Raw genomic sequence first — 21,199 nt, 5'->3', positions numbered from 1 at the left:
TTTAAAACTACTACATCAAATCAAAGTCAACAAGAATTTATTAAATTCCTACAATGTGTCTGGCACTGTGCTAAGTGCTGGGGATTAAAAAAAAAAAGGCCTCTGCTTTCAAGAGTTCACAATCTAATATGGGAGACAACAAGCAAACAGCTATGTACAAACAAGATAAAAAGAAGAATAAATTGGAGATAATCAACAAAGGGAAGGCACTAGCCTCAGTGCTGGGAAAGGCTTCTTACAGAAGGGGGGAAAGGGAAGGATATAAGCATTTGTATAGTACCTACCATGTGCTAGGCACTATGGTAAGTACTTCACAAGCCGTCTGATTGGAAGCTGGGCTTAGGAGTCGTATAACTAGTTAGTATGCCAGAATCTTGTTGGTTATTGGCATTAACCAGACAAATTCCTCCACCAACTAAGAATGACCATGCACTACCACCTACAGAATTTAAAAAGAGCTTTGAATCTGTTGATCCTTTCTGTGTCCATGTACTCATATGTTTACATGTTGTGGGAACAGCCAGGTGGCCCAGTGCATAGAGCTCTGGCCCTGGAATCAGGAGGATCTGAGTTCAAATCTGATCTCAGACACATGACACTTACTAGCTATGTGACCCTGGGCAAGCCACTTAACCCCGATTGCCTCACTAAAAGGCACCAAAAAAAAAAAAAAAAAAAAAAAAAAAAAAAAAAAAAAAAAAAAAAAAGACAAAAATATACATGTTGTTTCCCCAGGAGAACCTAAGTTTTGGTCAAAGACTTCTTAATTTTTGTCTTTTTATCATCAGAATGTAGTACAGTATCTGACACATAGGAGATGCTTAATAAATGTTTGATGACTGATTCCACTGATCAATCTCCACTCCCTTTCCTCTTCCTTAGTCTCTTCTCCCTTGTCATAAAATGGTTAACTAGTTAAACCGGCTGATATCCACAAATATTCCGTAGGTCAGGCAAGAAGTTGTTGACACTGGTCGAAAAACAAATCTCGTACCATAAACAATATGCTTTTCATAACTATGTAACTATGATCTCATATTGGTACAAAATAAAAACAATTTATACCTCCAGCAATTCTGATGAAACATCAAATTTGAGGTCTTTGCTATTTTCTTCTTCTAGTTCCATCCGCTTATAAAACAGCATGTATGCACTGTGTGTCTTCACAAAAAAGAAATTTTTAACATATAATAAATATAAAAGTAGATACAAAAAAGACATGAAAAAATGTCAAATTATCAAATCTACAATAAATAATTACCTTTTCAAAGGAGAAATCCATAAATTTATCTGTCACGGAATCATAGGTCTTGGTCTGTTTAAGAAAAATTAAATTATTTTTTCTTCCTTCATGAGATAGGTGGGTGAAAAATAATACTTACTAGTCAGGAAAATAGTTAGCTATTTTGAAAGTTAAAATAACACCATAAAATGATTTATGTTATATACCAAATAAGTTTTAATTGTTATACTTATCAATATTGTAATTAGCCAACAAAATTTGCCAATATGTACCAATGTTAACTCTCTCTTCCTTCTTTATTCATTTCACAACAGTGAGGTCCTATCTATCAGTAACAAACAAATTACAAGACAACTATAAAAATAAAGCAGAAAGTAAATGGAAGGGAAAGAGGCAAAGATGACATCTGATTTAAGTTCTCCCTCTCTAATTTTCAAGGGGCTTACTGAAATAGCTTATTTAGATTTTGTGCATTTAAGATTTGGGTTTATTTTCATGACTGTGACAGATACATGAAAATTAAAGAAAAAAAGTGGGAGGGGGTGGGGAGAAGGACAACAGAGTTTTTCCTTTGGATTTCCTAAGCTAGAAGTTATGATGAATTTTTTGGATACCAATAGTTCTTTCTATCCAGTACCACCTTAAAGTCATATAGTTTCCCAAAATTTTTATATAGCAAAATAAGAAAATATGAAAGGCATAGTTTAACATCAGAATTAACAGTAGGGAACAGTAGTGATCAAAACAGAAGAGGCAATAAGCTGCCAGAGAGTATTACAAGTGACATGGTAAGACAATAAGTAAGAAAAAACAAGTACTAAGAAAAGAGAATAGAAAAGGCTTATAGAGATCATTATGAACAGAAAGTTGTAGCTCTGAAAAACTTTAGGATGAGATGAAGAAGAACTTAAGATAGTTTAGCAGTATCTGGAGATGGGAAGTTTATAGAAGACTTATAGAAGAACTGAGAACTGGTGGTTAAGGGATAAGACAGTTTATTTGAGGGGTTTCCATCTAGTAGTGAGTTGAGAACTCTAAAATTCTATCCCATGTTTGGCATGAAGAGAAGGCTAAATACCTAGGAGATAGTGACATGAAAGTTATAGTGATAGGGAGGTTGTACAAGTAGGGGAACAAAGAAGCAAATTATAATCATGGTGAGATTACACAAGGAGGGTGCAGTGAGTTAAGAAAGAGACTCAGGCCAAAAGTGGACCAGGTACTAAAACCATACCTAAGTTAATTTCCCCTCCAATTTCTCTATTTTATTAGATCTTTATTGGATGATAGGCAAGGCGTAGCATTCTCTTCTAGTGTCTCTACTTTCACCCTCAAACCCTGTTTGGGAAAAGATGTGGGGGGTTCCATTCCTGAATCTGCCACTAATTAGTTGCCTACGTGCAAGTCACTTAATATAGGGCAGCCACAAGTATTTTACTTGCTCTGCTTTTTCAGGAGCAGTACTGCAGGTCACTTTGGCATTAGGAAGAAATTAATTTGGGAAACATCCCAAGTATGGCAGATAAGGCTTCTCTTGCTTTCTGCCAAAAGCAAGATAGTTAAAAATGTTGTGATTAGTTGCACAGCACTTAATAATTGCTTATTTGATAGATGATAATTCCACCATGGTAAACGAGGCAATGAAAACATACATTATTCTGAACCTTATACAATAATGAGAAACTGTTTACCAATATGGAAACAGAATCTTGGCTGAAAATGAGTACAGTTAAGATCCTGATTAATGTCAATAAATGTATGCAATTACTATATTTGACATTATTTTAACTCTGACTACTGAGAATTTTAATACATGTGAAATGCTTCAGGAATTCATTAGTGCATTAATGAGGACCCATCTGCACTTAATTTTACAGCTGATGACAAAAGAGCAAGGGAAGGTCAGGAATAGTTTGAAATCCACTTTATATTTTAAATGAGCAGATTTACAATAAAGAAGTAGTAGTATCCTATGGATTAATAGGTTCTATATGGAAGTCAACCCAGGAAGTATGAGAAACGGTTAAGAACCAAATTCTGAAGACACAAAGAAAAATAATTCCATTGAAAAGAAAAAGGAGTTGTTTAAAGAAAGTGATACGGTCACCACATAAGATTTTACAAAAGTGTGGCATGATTCAGTAAATGTTAAGGAGTATTCAAGTTCAGAACAAACTGAGGTTTGTGAAGAAGTTTTAAGAATATGTGTTGGGGCAGCTACATGGCACAGTGGATAGAGCACCGGCCCTGGATTCAGGAAGACCTGAGTTCGAATGTGACCTCAGACACATAACACTTACTAGCTGTGTGACCCTGGGCAAGTCACTCAACCCCACTGCCTAGCCAAAAGAAAAGAAAAGAAAAGAAAAAATATGTGTTGTAGAAAAGAGAATCCAAGAAGATACAAACAATAGTCGAGGTTGGTAAGGGATAAGAGAAAGGTAGAACTACTCAATTCTTATTTTACTTCCTTTCCTTTTTTGGGGGGGGGGGGCCCAAGATCATAAGGAAAAAAGGGAGCTGAAACCTGAGATAAATAAGGAGATATTAAGAGAGTACCTAGATTCCTCTGATGACCTCAAGTTAGCAAGCTCAGATAAATTATATTAAATAGCTGAACTTGTAAATAAGAGTTCAGGTTGTACTAAACACAGCCTCTTCCACTCTCAGATATTTGTGTAAGAGCAATGATTACTCAATGCTTGGATAAATGGAGAGTGCGAAGATTTAAAACAAAACATTTATAAAATAGTTTGAAAGGTTATTAGAGTATTATTACTAGTACAGTATAATCAACATCCCAAGACACTGTAAGCATCAAAACATAACTGCAAGTCTTCCAACTTAAGTAATTATATTAATCTTCAGTACTTTTGTTTCAACTAGAAAAGATAATTTCTATTTATAATTTTTGTGTCATCTCACTTCATAGAATCTACTGTCTGCACTATTTCTTTGATCCTTAAGATATACTACTTTGTTGCAATTCCTGTATTGTCATTTAAATATGGGTAAATGTCTTCTAAACTGGACTACAAGCATACTAAGGGGAATGATAGTGTTATAATAGGCTTTCAATAAACGTGAGTGGAATGAATGAATTAGAGTTGATTGAAGCAGTTAAAAGGAAAAGCAAAATGGTCATCGCCATCATCATTATCATCATCATATCATTACCATGTTCTTCTCCTTCTTTTATTATTTTAGTTCCCCAAAGAGCTGGGACAATTTATTTTTTGCCCTGAGCAGTTTTAATTTTTAATTTCTTGAAATACAGCTCTGTAAAACAGGCTTTTAAAAAAAGCCCACTGTATTTTAAATGGAGTTACCAGACTGTGCCTTTAAACCTAAATCATTCTGGCTTTCATTGAATGACCAATAATAAACCTAGCCCAAGCCTCTGAGGCTCATTGTTTGGGTTTTGATGGCTTGAATGAGCGTAAATAGCAACTGTTTCCTGTTTAGGCCAGAAATCTGAGGGTCATCCTCTCTCAGACTGATATAGTGGTGATGGAAAATTGGGCCATCTTTTGTTTCAATTCTTACCTAGCCCTTAGTCACTGAATGGTATGGCCTCAGACAAACCTGAGACTTGGGAAAGACCTCAATTTAGAAAGGCCAAGATCGACCACTGCATTCTGGACCACTGCCAGCCATTTTGACCTTTGTCAAGATGGACTCAGATGATTCTGGAGAAAAGAGCAAGGCTCATGACTTTGTGAAGCTCTGCCTCACTCAAATCCAATTCAAAAGCAAGTCAAGACTTCACCCTTGTGATGACATTGGTCCTCAAGAACGAAAGACAAACAACAATAAGAAAATGGTCCTTCTGTTGTTGTATGTATTAATGCAAAATGCTTACAGTTATGCAATAACATATAAATCACTAATAACTTCCAAAAGAAACTTACTGTCATTTCCCCACCAAAACATTCAGAAGCAAGTTGAGCAGAATCAAAAGGTTTTACTTCAGCATCATTAAAGAGATACCTAAAGGCAAGCAAATAGTATTTTCCAATTATCAGTTATCACATTCAAAAATGGGTTGAGTTTGCTATATTTAAAACATCCTATTACATCTGCTTGAACAATGTTATGGAGCAACATCAAATACAGACAAAACTGGCTATTTACAAGATAATCTCCATCCAAACTTCCCTATTTTGACAGATGTATCTCTTTCTTATTCCTCATGAGAACTGAAAACCTGATAGATCCATACCTGATAGATTTCAATACATGTAAATCAGTAACAAGATGGATCATCATTAAAAAATAGGGGAGGGGGAGGACAACTATTATTCACATATCAAATCTCAAGTGATGCCTTGTAGATACTTAAAAATTTTACTATACAATAAAATCACCAATATGGTGATTTTAAAAGATAGTCTAAAGAGACACAAATGATTAAATCGTAAATTTCTCAAGGACAAGGACATATCAACTTACTTTACCTTTGCAGCTTTAGAACACAGTACTTACATATACATTAGGCACTTAATAAATATTTGCAAAATCATATTGAATCAGACACATAAACTAAACCTGATAACTAAAGGGGTAAAAATACTTAGAATAAATAGCACTGCGAACTACATATTTCAGTAGTCATCTGTCCAACTCCACTGAAGTCCAATGACTCATTGAGCATGAAGAAAAAGTTCTCAAAACTGGTGTCTAAGCATGTCCTATACCAAGCAGTAACAGTTTAAAAGTACAGGCCTGATAACAGACTAGCCATGACAGTTCATGAAACTGTAAATTAAGGCATGGAAACATGTGGGGAGGAATACTTACACTGATTTAATTACAGATACAAAGTGTCAAATTCTCCAAAGTTCTAAACTGCCAATTAGTCTCTACTTCCTCTCTTCATTTTATAATGGTATTACTACATGGAAAACTTGAAAAAAACATATAATCCAATTTAAGTCAGTCCGAAAGCATTTAAATTCTTACTATGTGTCAGGTACCATGTTAAATACTAGAGATAAAAAGAAAGAAAAAACTACCACAGGAAATAATTTAAAGGTTATAGAATATATATTTTAGCAACATAAATATAACTGAAATATCCAAACATTAATTTTATAATGCTCTTAACTCACCATTTGTTGTTCTTATAAGCATGAGGATTCACTATATCCCTAATGAAGCTGTAATAGTGACCACCATCAGCTGTTCCTGTATGAACTGTCACTCCAATCAAATCATACTCATAGCTCTCAGTTTCTTTTCCAAGATCAACTTCCTCCTTAAAACCTGAAATCATTTACATAATAAAAAGGTAATTCATTCCTTTAAGCTTTAGTGTATTTTAATCATGTATATCACTGATACCAATTTATAAAATGATACCTTTGTTATTCTATAAAATTTAATACATAAGTTATAAGTACTTTGTTCAAATGGACACATCCTTGTAATTTACTAAATACCTATAAACTCATCAATATTATTTTTACATAACAGCAAGGTGCACGTGCTTTTATGTTGCTATTAAAACAAATTTGTTATCATATGGCTGTTACATAATAAATTCTAAAAGAACATACAAATGTTTAATTTTTAAAAAATCTAGTTAACACTCACTTTTTTTAGGCAATATAAAATGGGCACACTTCCTCTAGTCTTGGAGGATATTAATGTGAACATGGTCACAAGTGCCCTCATACACTTTGGACAAGTAGATGCTGCCCCTTTAGCCTTAAAAGGAAAATGGAGTGCTTCACCAGTGGCATTAACATTGCTTGAGTCATCAAAAGCATTTACTGAAGCATTTACACATTGTACATTAGGTACTTTGTGCAGATATATGGAAATGAAAAAAAGAAAATATCATTCTTTCTAACAATAGGCTTACAAGCTAACAGGAAACTTGGATATTTCAAACAGTGGGGAAAGAATTTCAACAGATTGACAAAATTGGACAGCAAAGTGGCAAAAATAGGTTGAAAGTACATAACAAATGCAAAATAAATTCCAGCTGGATCAAAAGTTAACCGCGTGTGTGTGTGTTTTGTGTGCACATGCATGCACATGCACATGGGAGCAGTTAGATGGTGCAGAGGATAAAGTGCTGGCTGTGGAGTCTGGAGGACTCAAGTTCTTATTAGCAGTGTGACCCTGGGCGAGTCATTTAACTCTGTTTGCTTCAGTTTCCTCATCTGTCAAATGAACTGGAGAAGGAAATGTCAAACCACTCCAGTACCTTTGTCAAGAAAACTCCTAATGGGGTCATAAATAGTCGGACACAACTGAAAAATAAGACTAAACAATTATTTTATGTGCATATATGTGTGTTTATAAAAGAAAAAAACTAAAAAAGTACTAATTGGAAAAAAAGTTTATTGCAAAATATATCTGAAAAATACCATTATATACACTATCTATAAGGAAATGATACAAGTTTATGACAAGTAATGACAAAAAAAAATAAAAGAACTGATAACTTGTACAACATACAATTATAAACAGTGATATAGAAAAATGGTCAATCTCACTAATACTTTGAGAAATCCCCTTACAACTCATTTGGTTAAAAATGAATAAAATAAAAAACTCAACGCTCATGGGGCCATAGGGAAAGAGAGATACTAATACATTTTAAGTCTTCTTGCTAATTGGTGGAATTTTTTTTAAGAGCAATGCAAACTATGAAAAAAAAAAACCCATAAAAATCTATCATAACTGTTGACTCAGTAAATCCACCTGTTGGGAATATACCCAACTATCTGTACAAAAATATTTACAGTTTTCTTATTTGTAATACTGAAAAATGAGACAGAATGAAAATGTTCAAAGACTAGAGGCAGAACAAACATATACACCAATTTAAGAGAAAACATCAATACAGTATTAGAAATAATAGAAAACATAAAAACATGAAAAAGTGCAAAGAAATCAGTATTTTATGAAAAGCATACATATACTGTTACAGAGACTACAACAACAAAAAGAAACAAAGATCAAAAGTGGACAATGATTTACTATTATTATTTATTTGTGAATGGCCACATAATGCAATTTTTTTTAAAATTTGGTTAGTCAATGGGGTTAAGTGACTTGCCCAGGGTCACACAGCTAGTGAGTGATATGTGTCTCGAGGCCGGATTTGGACTGACGTCCTCCTGAATCCAGAGCCAGTGTTCTATCCACTGTGCCACCTAGCTGCCCCCACATAATTCAATTTGAGGGATTTGGATGTGATGGTAAATGGAAGGCTGGCACCTAGTTTTCAGAAAATGTTGGCAGTAGCCACGGTTCAGGGACTAAGAGAAACCTTAGAGCTCACTTACTCCCATACTATCATTTTACAGATGAAGAAATTGAGGCCAAGAGAGGTTAAAGGATATATGAAGTCAAGTGCTGTGACTTTAGGATCAGCACTCTCAACTCCCTCATTACTTTTCACAGGCAATTTTTCCTGATCAACTCATTATTAGGGCTTGTATTTTCCTCTGTGAATTATCAAGTATATATTTCTTTTTACAGGTTATTTTCCCCACAAAAGCATGCAAGCTCCTTGAGGTCAGGGACTGTTTCTCTTTTTGCCTTTCAACTCCCTGGAAACTAGGACAAGTCTTACACATATTCAGTACTTAATAAATGCATGCTGGGTTTTACATAGGATTCTGTTTCCTATCTATGTAGTTGGCATCAATAAAACTGTTACAAAGTGCATGGTCAAGTATTTGCAACAGAGTACTACTGATTGCACTATTAAGATCAAACTGAGTTTATGCCCAACTGACCTACTATCCCCCAGAAACCCTGGAGTACCTTGGAGTAAGTGCAAGAGCAGGTGCAGTCACCGTGGGGCCAAATACAGACTTAAGCCTACATAACCATTTGATCCTCAAAGAGGAGCTGGAATAGACCTTGCTTGCCACTGCTACTTCCAGATTCTCCTTTTACCATCACTAGACAGTCTCTCCCTCTCTGACATCTACTCCATCAAAATTTTCTGCCCAAATGAAATTATGGTGGCTGTAGCATACCAACTCCTCCTTTCTTAAGGAGTTCAGCATCTGACTCATGATCTTCATCCCGTTAACTCTAGTCCTTAGAGACACAGATACTTCCTCCAACTCCTTCAATTCCTCAACCTCATTCACTGGACCTCAGTCACACAATATATCTCACCATGACCCAGATAACAGGGAGTGTTCTACTTCCCTAACTTTGATATTTCTCTATTAGACCATAATCATCTATCATTACACTTCTCCTTGTTTTCTCACCACTCCTAAACACCTATTTTCTGCATCCTTTTTGAGATTCTCCAGTCCTCAATACTCTTTCAGGCAATTACCTGCGTTTTGACTTCACTCTCTTTCCTCTCAAATCTCAACCCAAAAGTCAGTCATTTCAACTCGAAATTGTCGTCTGCACTTGAATTTTTTGACTCTTGTCTTACTGTGTTGATTTTTGCAAAATTTCAGCATTGGATTAATTTCACTATCTGCCACTCTCCAGCAGTCTCACAGCCTTGCTGAGTATGTATATTACAAAATTCTGTTATCTAACTTTAACTGGGCCCTCACCACTGCAAAAACAGTCCTTTTATTCCTCCCTAAATGATTCCCCAACCCATCCTCCATAAAAGTGATTCTAATTTGTTTCCATCTTTGTGCCTCACACAACTGTCTCAACTCTCTGGCTGAGAGTCTGACTTTGTTGAGAAAATTGAGTCAGTTTTCCATCATTCCATCCTCGAAATTATCTCCCCATCAACTTTCCACGAGGCTCTAACAAAAAGTAGCGGATGGCTTTTTTCCTCAACAAGGCCACATCCCTATCTATCTTCTCTAGTACATTGCATCCTCAATCATTCCCCCTCTCTTCCTTGCCTGACTATTGCCTCCAAACATGCTCAAATCTTGTCAATTCTTAAAAAAAACTTCACTAGAAAACTACCAACTCTTTAAGCTTTCCTTTTAAAGCTCTCTTCTCTTTCCCAGCCAAACTCATTGAAAACCATCTACAGTCACTTCTTCTTCTTCCTGTCCTTTTACTTATTTGCTTTTATAATATCATTCAACCTTATAATGCTCAACTAAAGCTATTTAATTCAAAGTTAACGACTGATCTCCTAATTAACAAATGTAATGGTGTTTTATCTATCTTTACTGACCTATCTGCTGCAGTTGACACTGCTAACCATACTTTCCCCTCTTGGTTTTCAGGACCCTACTTTCTCCTGGTTCTCCTCCTCTTTTGTCTTTTGCTGGCTCATCACCCACATCACACCCAATAACTCTGGGTATTCCTGAAGGTTCTGTCCCAGGGGCTCTTCTCTTCTCCCTCTACATTGTCTCTCTTGGTGTCAGCACCCATGAATTTAGTTAGTATCTCTAGGCAGATGACTTCTAGATCTATAGATCCAATCCTAGTCTTTCCACTGATCTTCAGTTCCACATCAACAGTTGTATGCTGGATATTTCAAACTGATGTCCAAGAGACATCTTGAACAAACACGACCAAATCTGAACGGGTTATTTCCCCCACTCAACCGCCAAACCTTCCTCCAAACTTCCCAGTATTTGTCAAATGGTCTTCCTTCAGGTCTCCCAAGCTTATAACCAAGGCATTATCCTTGATACCTCAGTCTCTTCCTAATACTGTGCCTGATTAATTGCAGGCACTAAATAAAAGCATATTTACTGATTTATGACAAGAACCTTCAATTCATATTCAACTTAGTCTCTTTGAACACAAAAATAACCTTTTTCTTCTTGAAAAGGAACTATCATTTTGGAATTGTCTAGTCTAGAATAAGCATGTAATTTTTAAGGAAAAACAATTTAAATATCAATTACCTTCTTTTCTGTCACACTTGCCCATGAGGAAATCTTCCGTATAAGGAGTCATATCCAAACGTAAAGGGAATGAAAAGTGTGTATTTACTTTCTCCTTCATCATGGTAACCATATTAAAAGTATATCTCATTGTATTAAAACTCAAGATGCGAGGTAATTTCTTAAAACATGCCCTAAAACAGAATTCCAAAATTAATAAGAGTATGTGTTAAAAAATATTCTTAACAACATTTTCCAGCACTTTCTGGGATTCAAATTCCTTCTTTAATTATAGTCTACTTTCAACTGAATGCAAGTAAAATTTACACAGTAATAAAACAAGACTTCTTAGATAATTCAGCATCTGACTCATGTTTTCCCTAGTTACATAATCCTTGGTGACTTCAACATCTATATCTTTGCCTTCCTTAATACCACTGACCACTCATTTCCACTGAAAATTAGATAGCCTGGGTATGTCCTAAACTTCCAACCATAGCATTTTTAAATAGTAGTTTTCCCACTCCCTACCGATTTGCCCTCTTCAACACTAATAATTGCTCATCCATTCTCAGTCAATTAGTCCTTTTACATAAATTACTTTTTCTTTCTGGCCTTCTGCCAATCCATGACTCTGCACCAACTGCACAGAATATTTTTCTACTCCTACTCTAAAAGTGCAAAATCCTTGCTGCTGGAGAATGACTTAGAAATGTGTAGCTCTAGCCTGCTACACACTTGTATTATTCAACTTGAATGGACCCTTTGAAGCAAATAAGGATTTCCTTCATTAATTATTTGATTCTCTAGTGCCATCCTTTAAAAAGTAGCTATTATAAATCATTGTTTTCCTTTATTTCTCAAATTTTATCTTTGTCTTCAAAGAAGAAAATTTCATTTCATGCTTTGTTGAGAAGTTGAAGGCCACCTGACTTGAGCTTCTTCAGTAATCAACTCTCATGACTTTCACATAAGTATCTCTGTAACTTTCCCTTCATCTTTCCATGCCATGTTAGAAGAGGTATATATCTTCCTTACTAACTAATGAAAAACACTACATGTGTCATGGTATGTGAAGTATTTGGCAAAAGGTTAAATCTGATCAGTTATGATTATATCTACTGAAGGACACTGATTTCACATTTATTCTCTCCTTTCTTCAGCATATTCAAAGTCTCATATTTCACTGGATCCTTAGTCTTCATCTTTAAACATCCTATCTTGAGAGGTCCCAATGACATTTTTCCTTTCACTGCCAAACACAGAAGAGGTCAATACTTGATGCCTCATTATTCCTTCCTTAACTCACTGTAATGTAGTTTCAAACTCCTCCATTCTACAAAACTATATACAAAGATCCCATAACTATTTTTGTTCAAGTGCCTAGTACATAGTAGGTTCTTCATGAATACCCGACTGGATGCCAAATCCATGAGACTAACAAAATCACAGATTTAGAACAATCCAACCCAACCACCTTATTTTACAGATGTGGAAGTTGAGGCCTAGAGATGAAATGACTTTCCCAAGGTCACAGAGATACTAAGAAGCAGAAAAAGGATTTCAACTCAGGCGCCCCTACTCTTTCTACTGTTTGTCTTTCCTTTTTGACCTTTGTGAGGCATCTCACACTGAAAACCTTTCTTTAGTCAGATTTTATAGCACTACACTACTTGACTAAATCCTATCGTCTCTTTTATCTACAATTCCTTCCAAGCCCTCCTTCCCACCCCCAAATCAGGGCATTTTCCCAGGGATTAGACCTCAGTCCTCAGGTCCTATCATTCTCCATTTTCTTTCTCAGAAACTTACTTTATTTTTGGCTTCAATTATTACGTGCAGAGCTAAAATTCCTCTTAAACAACTCTGGCGCTACAATGAAGGTAGAGATCATCTAATTAAACCTTTTCATATTACAGATGGATGAAGAAACTGAAGCCCAGGTAACTTATTCAGGTCTTAGCTTCTTCTTTCTGGAACCAATCATGTGGAATATGGTAGGCTTTTAAATAGTTGATTGTTAATCTGTAAAACTGGCATCTTTGACAAGATAACCTCTAGGGTCCCTTCAACCTCTAAATCTGTGATCTTATAATCTTAACTTATACTATACAGATACTTAGTGACAGAGTATGCACTACAGCTTAGGTTTCTGGATTCCTAATCCATTGCTCTTCTTTTGCTCCCATACTGCCACCAAATTACATCTCTAAAGGAGTTGCCTATAGTTCTTTCATAATTTGGTCTACCCTACATCTTATTTCCCATTTTCTCCTCATTGCAGTTAATAACTGTCCTCACTAGATTGCCTAACACTCAAAGTAACTTGACTTTCCCCCATAATTCACAGGTAACATCTATGAGTCCTTTAGCAGATAGCTTTACAATTCATTTTTCCTTCTTTTCTATGTTGTTAATGACTTTCTAATGATCCCTGTTCAAAATGGCAAATTTCAAAATTTCACATCTGAGTTGGAAAAAAAATTCACAAGAAGGATGAGAAACTGAAGCTAGCAGTTCATCTGAAAAAGTTCTATGGCTTTTAGTGGATGGCAAGTTTAACAATGAGATAATGGCAGCCAAGAAAGCTAATAGGATCTAAAGCAGCATTAACAGAAGCATAGGGTCACAGTAGGGTAAAATAATACAACCCTCTATTCTGTCCTGGTCAGACATCTGGATTCTTATTTTCGGAGAGATATATTTTAGAAAGAAAATTAACGAACTGAATAGTATCTATTGAACAACTGGGATGGTGAAAGGCTTAAAGCCTTTCATGTCATATGAGAATCAGCTGTAGGAATATTTAGCCTAGAGTTGAGACTATTTATACGGGGAATATGAGAGGTGTCTTTATATATTTCAAGGACTATCAGAAGGAAGAAGAAATAGGTTTATGCTTGTTCTGAGAGGACAGAATGAGGAGTAAGTGATGGGTAGAAGTAAAGAGTCATATCCAATCAGTTGGCAAATTTTGCTGTTTCTACTTCCAAAATGTTTCACATTAAGACCCCTTTCTCTCTACTCCAATAGTTATGACTTTAGTTAAGACCTGAATGAGTAGTCTAGGGTATATTACAACTCCTGCCTCAAATCTTTTCTACTCACTCCATTCTGTTCTTCACATATTTGCCAAAGTGATTATATAGTTAGACAAAGATCTGATTGTGCCATTCTCTTGATTAAAAAACTAAAATGGCTTCTAATTGCCTCTAAGTTAAAATGTAAACCCTTCCAATTAGCTTTTCAATCCCTTCACAACCTGGTCCCAACCTATCTTTATAGCCTCAGTGTACATTAATTCCCCCTCCTATACTCCGTGATATAGTTAAACTAACCCAGCCTTCTCTCTAGTCTTCACACATGGAACCCCATTTCTCATTTCTATCCTAACCTCTACCTAAATATCATCTTTTACATATAATCTTTACTGATTCTCTTAACTGCTACTGCCCTACCTCCCAAACTACCTTGTATTTATTCTCTTAAGTAATTATTCTGCATATACTTACATATGTATTTCTCATCTTCCATTAGAATGTAAGCTGGAGAGTAGAGATTGTTTCATTTCAGTTTCTACATGCGGTCTCAAGGACAGCTTCTGTCACATAGTTAAGCACTTAATAAATGCTTATTGAGGCAAATTTATGCTTAATTTAAGGGAAACCTTTTTTTAAACCAGCATTAACCAAAACAAAATGGAATGCCTCAAGAGGTAGTACATTATACCTCATTGGAGGTCTTCAAGTAAAAGCTGGATGAGTATTTGTTGGGAATTCAGAAGATAGGTGTGAGTTGAAGAGTTAGCTTCCAAGATTCATTCCAATTATGAGAACCTATAATACTATAAACATTAAAAAGTTTTTTTAACTGATTTTTTCATAAATTACCTTTTTTCAGCTCTTACTTTCTTTCCACAATGAGAACAAGTGTACATGTTGTCACCTTCTAATGTATCTTTAATAGTTACTTCATCAAGAGATTCCTGTGCAAATAAATGAAATAAATGACTGTATTATTATTCCAAAAAAAATGTTAATTTTTTAATGTTTTAGAAAAGGCAGCTTCCAAAGGGAAAAACTGGTAGACAACTGGCATTTTAAATTAGAATTTTCCTTTTACTTTCTCACTGCTTTGAGACTGGTGTTTTAGAAATTACTGAATCTTCACAGGGGACAAGTACATACGTTTTGATTGAGTAAAAAAAATCAACCATGTAGTCAAACCAAATTTCTACCACAAATACCAATGAAAGGGCTCCATCAGTAAAATATAAAGGGGTAATTCTAAAATTGCACCTCTATCAAGACCTAAAAAAATTATTTTATTACAATTGAATATGCATAAAGAACAAGGCCTTAGCCCAGTGGACCACAGGTCCCAACACCTCTTCTGAACCCTCTCCCTAGATGTCTGGGATTTTCTACACCATCCTTCTTGGTCAAAGGATTAGGAAAGAGTGATGCTCCAAGGTAGCAGCCTAATAAAGAAGGTGAGGAATTTAATTTCTAAAGTTATTCTTCCTTGCCCAATACTCCCAGCTCCAAAACCGGTCTTGTCCAAATCTCCAGGAGCAAGATATTGACAATCTCTCCTTCGAGTTCCAGGGGATGCAAAGCTATTTTTTACCCTCAAATTTCCATCCCTCTCCTGAGGTACTATGATAAAATATACAAAATGGCCTGAGTCTTTTTTCTTCTCTAAAATATATATTCTACTCTTCAGTAAAGAAACTTTTCTTTATATGTTCTAAATGAACAAAGAAACAGTCTGAGTTTTAAAAAAGGGGAAAAACGTGGGAAAGGACTAACTAGAAGCCATGGATAACCTTGCTTGTTAAAAGTAAGAAAAACAGTTTTTTCGAGAGGGTGAAGGTGGTGGGAGGAGAAATGGAAGAGGAAGTAAGTCATTGGATATATGAAAGAAAAACCAAAGGGAATGCAAAGTGACCTAGACTAGGACAAACAAAGATCCCAAGGGTTTTACCCTGCAGGAAGAAGGCCCAATCCCTACAACTCCTCTAGAAATCCAGCCTACTTCTCCTCAACTCTTCTGAATTGGTTCTCACTAATAGCTTGGATCTAAAGAGAAACCTCACTCTTACTGCCTGGCAAGCAGGTAGCCGTGAAGTCTCCATTCCCTATGCAAGGATAGGGACAAAAATGTTTCTGAAATACGAAGGGAGAATTGTAAATATGTTTTCCAATAGAAACACTCTCACATTGAGTAATTTTGTTCTGTAGTACTTTTAGTGTAGTTCTGAATTAATATTGTGTACTGATATAGGGATCTACACACTAAGTATATTTCTATGGGAAAAGGAATTTTAAATAATAAATAACTAACTTATATTAACTCAGAACATAGCCTGCCTGAAAGTTAAGGATTTTCTTCATACAGTGACAGAGCTTAACGATTTCTTAAAACTGTGTCTGGAATTACTTACATAAATGTTCTTCATATCAGCCACCTGGCATCTCACAGTATAGAATTCTTCAGCAGTCTGACTGACATGTTCACAATCCTGACCAAGTAATAATAGTTTAAAAAAAAAAAAAAGATAAGTAAGTTGTTCATAGAACCTAAATGAGAAATTATTAACTCTAGAAAAATGACAAAATACTTACCAATGAGACAACATTGTTTGTAATGACACCACCAAACAAACTTTTCACTGTATTTTTCTAGAAAATAAATGCAAAAAATCAGTAATATGAATTTGAACAAAGCTATACATTTCAAAGAACCCTACTACTATTCAGATATCTACCAGTTCTGGAGACATTTCTTCGATTTTTGTTATTAAATCAGTGAAGAATTCTGTCATGTCTTTTTGTTCACCAGTATTCAGTGGTTGTTTATCCATAGTATAAGTTTTGCAGAAAGGTCTAGGATTATAAGCTTTGCATTCACTTTCCTAAAAATAAAAAGAACATGAAATATATCTACATAAGGGACATACTATCTATACACACTACACAAAATGCACACACTTACTTTTTTACATTGCAAGTATTAGTCACAATTAACAATCATACCATTCTAAAACTAAGTGAAGCAATAAACATAAAGGAAATCTTACATTTTTCTCCATAGAAGGGAAAGGAGCTCAGAAACCATCTAATACAACCATTACTTAAGGCAGACAACCCCTCTACCGTATCACTGGCAGGCATTCATCCAGACTCTGCTTAAAAAAGGTCCACCAAGGGGGAAGACATTAACTCTCCAAATGGGCAGTTTCCTCACATGAGACCTGTTTTATTCTTAGGTTGTTTTTCCACCCATTAAGCCAATATTTGACCATGTAAAGTATCTACCACTGCTGCTAGTTTTATTCTCTGGTACTGTCTTTTTTTGGTGAGATGTCATCTCATATAATCTTCACACCAACCCTATGAGATGGGTGCTACATATTGTCTCCACAGGTAATAAATATCAGAATTAGGACTTGAACCCAGTCCTCTACTACCCAGGACATTTCCCAATGTCCTTCCTGACAGGAACACAATGTCTTTCAAATGTCACCAGTGCAGAGTAAAAAGGAATTAAAATTTCCATTATTCAAAACACTAGGCACTATGACATAGTGGAAGAAGCACTATCCCTGGGTCAGAAGAGGAGGGTCTGAATTTCAGCTCTGCCACCTATGAGCTATGTGAAAAAGCAAGCAGCCAAACTCAGTTTCCCAAATGTGAAACAAGGGTAACAATCTAATGCGTCACGATGATCCAGTGAGATAATGTGTGAATCACTCTGTAAGTCTTAAACTATTACACAAATGTAAGCTATGATTATTATTGAAATCATCAAAACATTTGCATATTAACTGCTATCTGGCCATCCTTCCCCTACCTTTTAGATCCTGTTAAATTTAATAAAGACAATTAGGTGATGTACTAGACAGAGAGCTGGGCCTGACATGAGGAAGACCTGAGTTCAAAATCTGACCTCAAACACTTATTGGTTGTGTGATCCTGGGAAAGTAATTTAACCATGGCTTCACATCTATAACGTAGGGAAGATAACAATACCTACACCCCAGGCTTGTTGTGAGGATTGAATTAGATATCTATAAAGCACTTAGCACATAGTAGGTGCTTAATAAATGCCTGTTCCTTTTTTCCATTCAGATTCTATCCTTCAACATGTTAGTAATTTCTTTCATCTTTAATTTAAATATTCCGGATTAAATTTCATAGGCAGTTGAGTGTAGGCAGCTATTTAGACACCAGAAGTGTGAAGATGAAAGTAATGGTACTGAAATAAGAAGAGAGACCTCTAAGAATGAAGGCATAAAAGGTAATGGTGATGGTAACTGAAAGATAATGCAAGAAATTAAGAGCTATTCTCTAAAAAAGAATCAGATTGGATAGGTAATGAGGGAGAAGTCAGAAATCAGCTCAACTACAAATTAGTGAACGAGAGACGAGTTGGTACAGATGACAGAACTAAGAGAGTTAGTCTGAATGACGGGGAATGAAGAGTTCAGTTTTAGACATACTGATTTTGAGGTAAGAGAGGGACATTTCATTAGATCTATAGTGGAGATTTTTGAGACTTACCATTAAATATGTAAACATTTTCTGTAGTTCCAGAAGAGTAGTCTTATGCTTTATATCTTCTGAATACTACAAAACAAAATGAGAATTAACTTTTTGTTGATCAACACCATAAAATTCTTACCTAATAAGCTAATAAACAGAAGAGCTTTGATATGCTCAGTATGGGAACTGCCTCCTAGCACATTACCTCTCATACCCAAAATGTATCAGTGACAACTAGAGAGAGTACTTTTTAGATGGAGAAGATATCAGAAGAGTTGCATTTCTGTGCCAGATATTATACATAATCTGTCTAATTTTCTAAAGCCATGAAAGTGGGGGGTGGGGGGGTGGGGAGAATCCATTTCTAGGTTAGACCCATTCTTGTTTAGAACATACAGATTAAAATAACAAAATGATAAGGGTATAGCTATCACCATGTTAAAAAAAAAATTGACACACTTTCTGACTGGTGATCTTAACTCTTATTATTTTCATAAATGTACATGTCTGGTTTATTTTCAAGGGAAGCTACACTGTGATATCTCAGTGATAGTGATTACTTTTATATCAATTTGTATTCCCTTTCCTGTACTTTTGAAACATTTAATTACAAAGACAGTATTATTCTTTAATTGGTCATACATTTGCTTCTCCATCTTCTCTAATTTTCAATCTTTTAATCTATTGATGCCTTAATACTTACAATCCTGCCCAGATTTTCCAATTTTTAAGAAAAAAAACTTCTTTACCCTGCAATTTGGTATTTATTTCTTCCCTGTAACTGACAAACAGTGCTCAAAAACTGTCTATAGTCGTTGATTTCATCTTTCTCCTCCTATTTAACTTTGATGTCCATTTTGACAAATTCCACATTGAGGCAAAAAAAAAAAAAAAAGGAAAACCATACATACCTTTGCAGTAAAAATAGCTTGTCTAGCCTCAGGTATCATATAGAGTTGCTGAATAGTGGAAGCCAAATAACAAGTGGCTCCAAGATTAGTTAGGCCAACAAATCTACACTCTGCTCGAACATCATCATGAGGCCAATAGTCCCACTTGTAAGGGGCATGGGATGCTGGGCAGGAGGGGAAATTACAAAATAATCTAAATTAGGTTAAAAATTTGACAGAATAAAACAGCATGCCATAACACTTTCCTAATAGCAGTGTGGAACTCTTTCAATTATTTACCTATTGCATACAAAATATTCTTTCACTTTTCACAAGCATTAAAATGAGATAAAATGGTACATGATACCAAAGGCAACATTTTCAATATATTGAAATGTTAATAGCTTGGTTTTTACCTAATACCTTTAATATACATATACCAAGCACTTATAAAGACCTGTCATTCTCCTCCATAAACCTATTATTAGTTGTAGTAGATGGGAATTTTTTCCTAACACTCTCACTTATCCAAGCAACTCTACTCATTTGGACAATAACTCTAAAAGTCAAACATAAGCAAACATACTTACATTGCATATGTTGGGCCATTACCCAGTTGTGTAGAAGCCTATAGTTCTCAACTGACCCTTTTACCATTTCTACTAACAAATCATAAGCAGCAGCTCTTGAAGAATGAGATTTGCACTTTGGCTGTTGTCGATCTTTTAAACTTGGAAGCAAGAAGAGCAAATTGAAGATATCTCTTAGAAATTCCTGGGGGGCAGGGGGAGAAAAGCAATTCACAGAGTGGGTATGCTAACAAAACAGCTTTTATTTAATAAACAAATATAATGATCAGTCATTTCAAAGAATCAGCTTTTAAATATTGAGATTTCTTAATGCTTGACTTAAAACTAAATTGAAGAAGCCTACATTTTCTGTAGACTAAAATAAAACTATTAAAAGCTTAAAGTAAAAGGACCCACATGTACAAAAACATTTATAGCAGCTCTTTTTGTGGTGGCAAAGAGTTGGAAATTGAGGGGATGCCCATCAATTGGGCAATGGTTGAACAAGTTGGGGTATAGGAATGTAATACAATACTATTGTGCTATAAGAAATGATGAGCAGGCAGACTTCAGAAAAACCTGGAAAGACTTGTATGGACTGACGCTGAGCGAAGTGAGCAGAACCAGGAGAACGCTGTACACAATAACAGCCACATTGTACAATGACTAACTTTGATAGACTTAGCCCATCCCAGCAATACAAGGATCTAAGACATCTCCAAAGGTGTCATGATAGAAAATGCTATCCACATCCAAAGAAAGAACTATGAATTTTGAATGCCGATTGAAGCATACTATTTGCTATTTTTTTTCTTCTTTTGAGTTTTGTTTCCTCTTTCTGGTAGTTCCTCCTATTGGATCTAATTCTTACTTACAATACCACTATGAAATATGTGAAAATATGTTTAATAGGAATGTATATGTACAGCACCTTAGGGAAGGTAGTAGGGGGAGAAAAATTTTAGACTCAAAAGCACATGGGGCAGCTAGGTGGTACAGTGGATAGAGCACTAGCCCTGAAGTTAGGAGGACCCAAGTTCAAATCTGTCCTCAGACTAAACACTTGACACTTACTAGCTGTGTGACCCTGGGCAAGTCACTTAACCCCAACTGCCTAACAAAAAGCAAAAAAAAAAAAAAAAAAAAA

The 21,199-nt window shown here is 35.4% G+C and overlaps 1 protein-coding gene across 3 annotated transcripts in view; it reads right to left on the bottom strand.

Annotated features, from left to right (window-relative positions):
* Positions 1–21,199, bottom strand: part of USP34 (ubiquitin specific peptidase 34) — a 317,492-nt gene that overhangs the window by 68,455 nt on the left and 227,838 nt on the right. For all 3 annotated transcript variants that reach the window (XM_027865141.1, XM_027865140.1, XM_027865142.1), the window contains 12 exons: positions 20,074–20,257; positions 19,505–19,668; positions 18,612–18,677; positions 16,817–16,963; positions 16,674–16,730; positions 16,493–16,570; positions 14,937–15,031; positions 11,068–11,240; positions 6,355–6,508; positions 5,155–5,233; positions 1,262–1,315; positions 1,066–1,161 (listed from right to left, as the gene is read on the bottom strand). In XM_027865141.1, the coding sequence (XP_027720942.1) occupies positions 1,066–1,161; positions 1,262–1,315; positions 5,155–5,233; positions 6,355–6,508; positions 11,068–11,240; positions 14,937–15,031; positions 16,493–16,570; positions 16,674–16,730; positions 16,817–16,963; positions 18,612–18,677; positions 19,505–19,668; positions 20,074–20,257 (1,347 nt within the window). The remainder of the gene's footprint in view (positions 1–1,065; positions 1,162–1,261; positions 1,316–5,154; positions 5,234–6,354; positions 6,509–11,067; positions 11,241–14,936; positions 15,032–16,492; positions 16,571–16,673; positions 16,731–16,816; positions 16,964–18,611; positions 18,678–19,504; positions 19,669–20,073; positions 20,258–21,199) is intronic.

This window comes from Vombatus ursinus, unplaced genomic scaffold (genome assembly GCF_900497805.2).
Source record: "Vombatus ursinus unplaced genomic scaffold, bare-nosed wombat genome assembly UNPS02014778.1, whole genome shotgun sequence".
NCBI classification, from domain to species: Eukaryota; Metazoa; Chordata; class Mammalia; order Diprotodontia; family Vombatidae; genus Vombatus; species Vombatus ursinus.
This window is presented reverse-complemented; position numbering and strand designations above follow the sequence as displayed.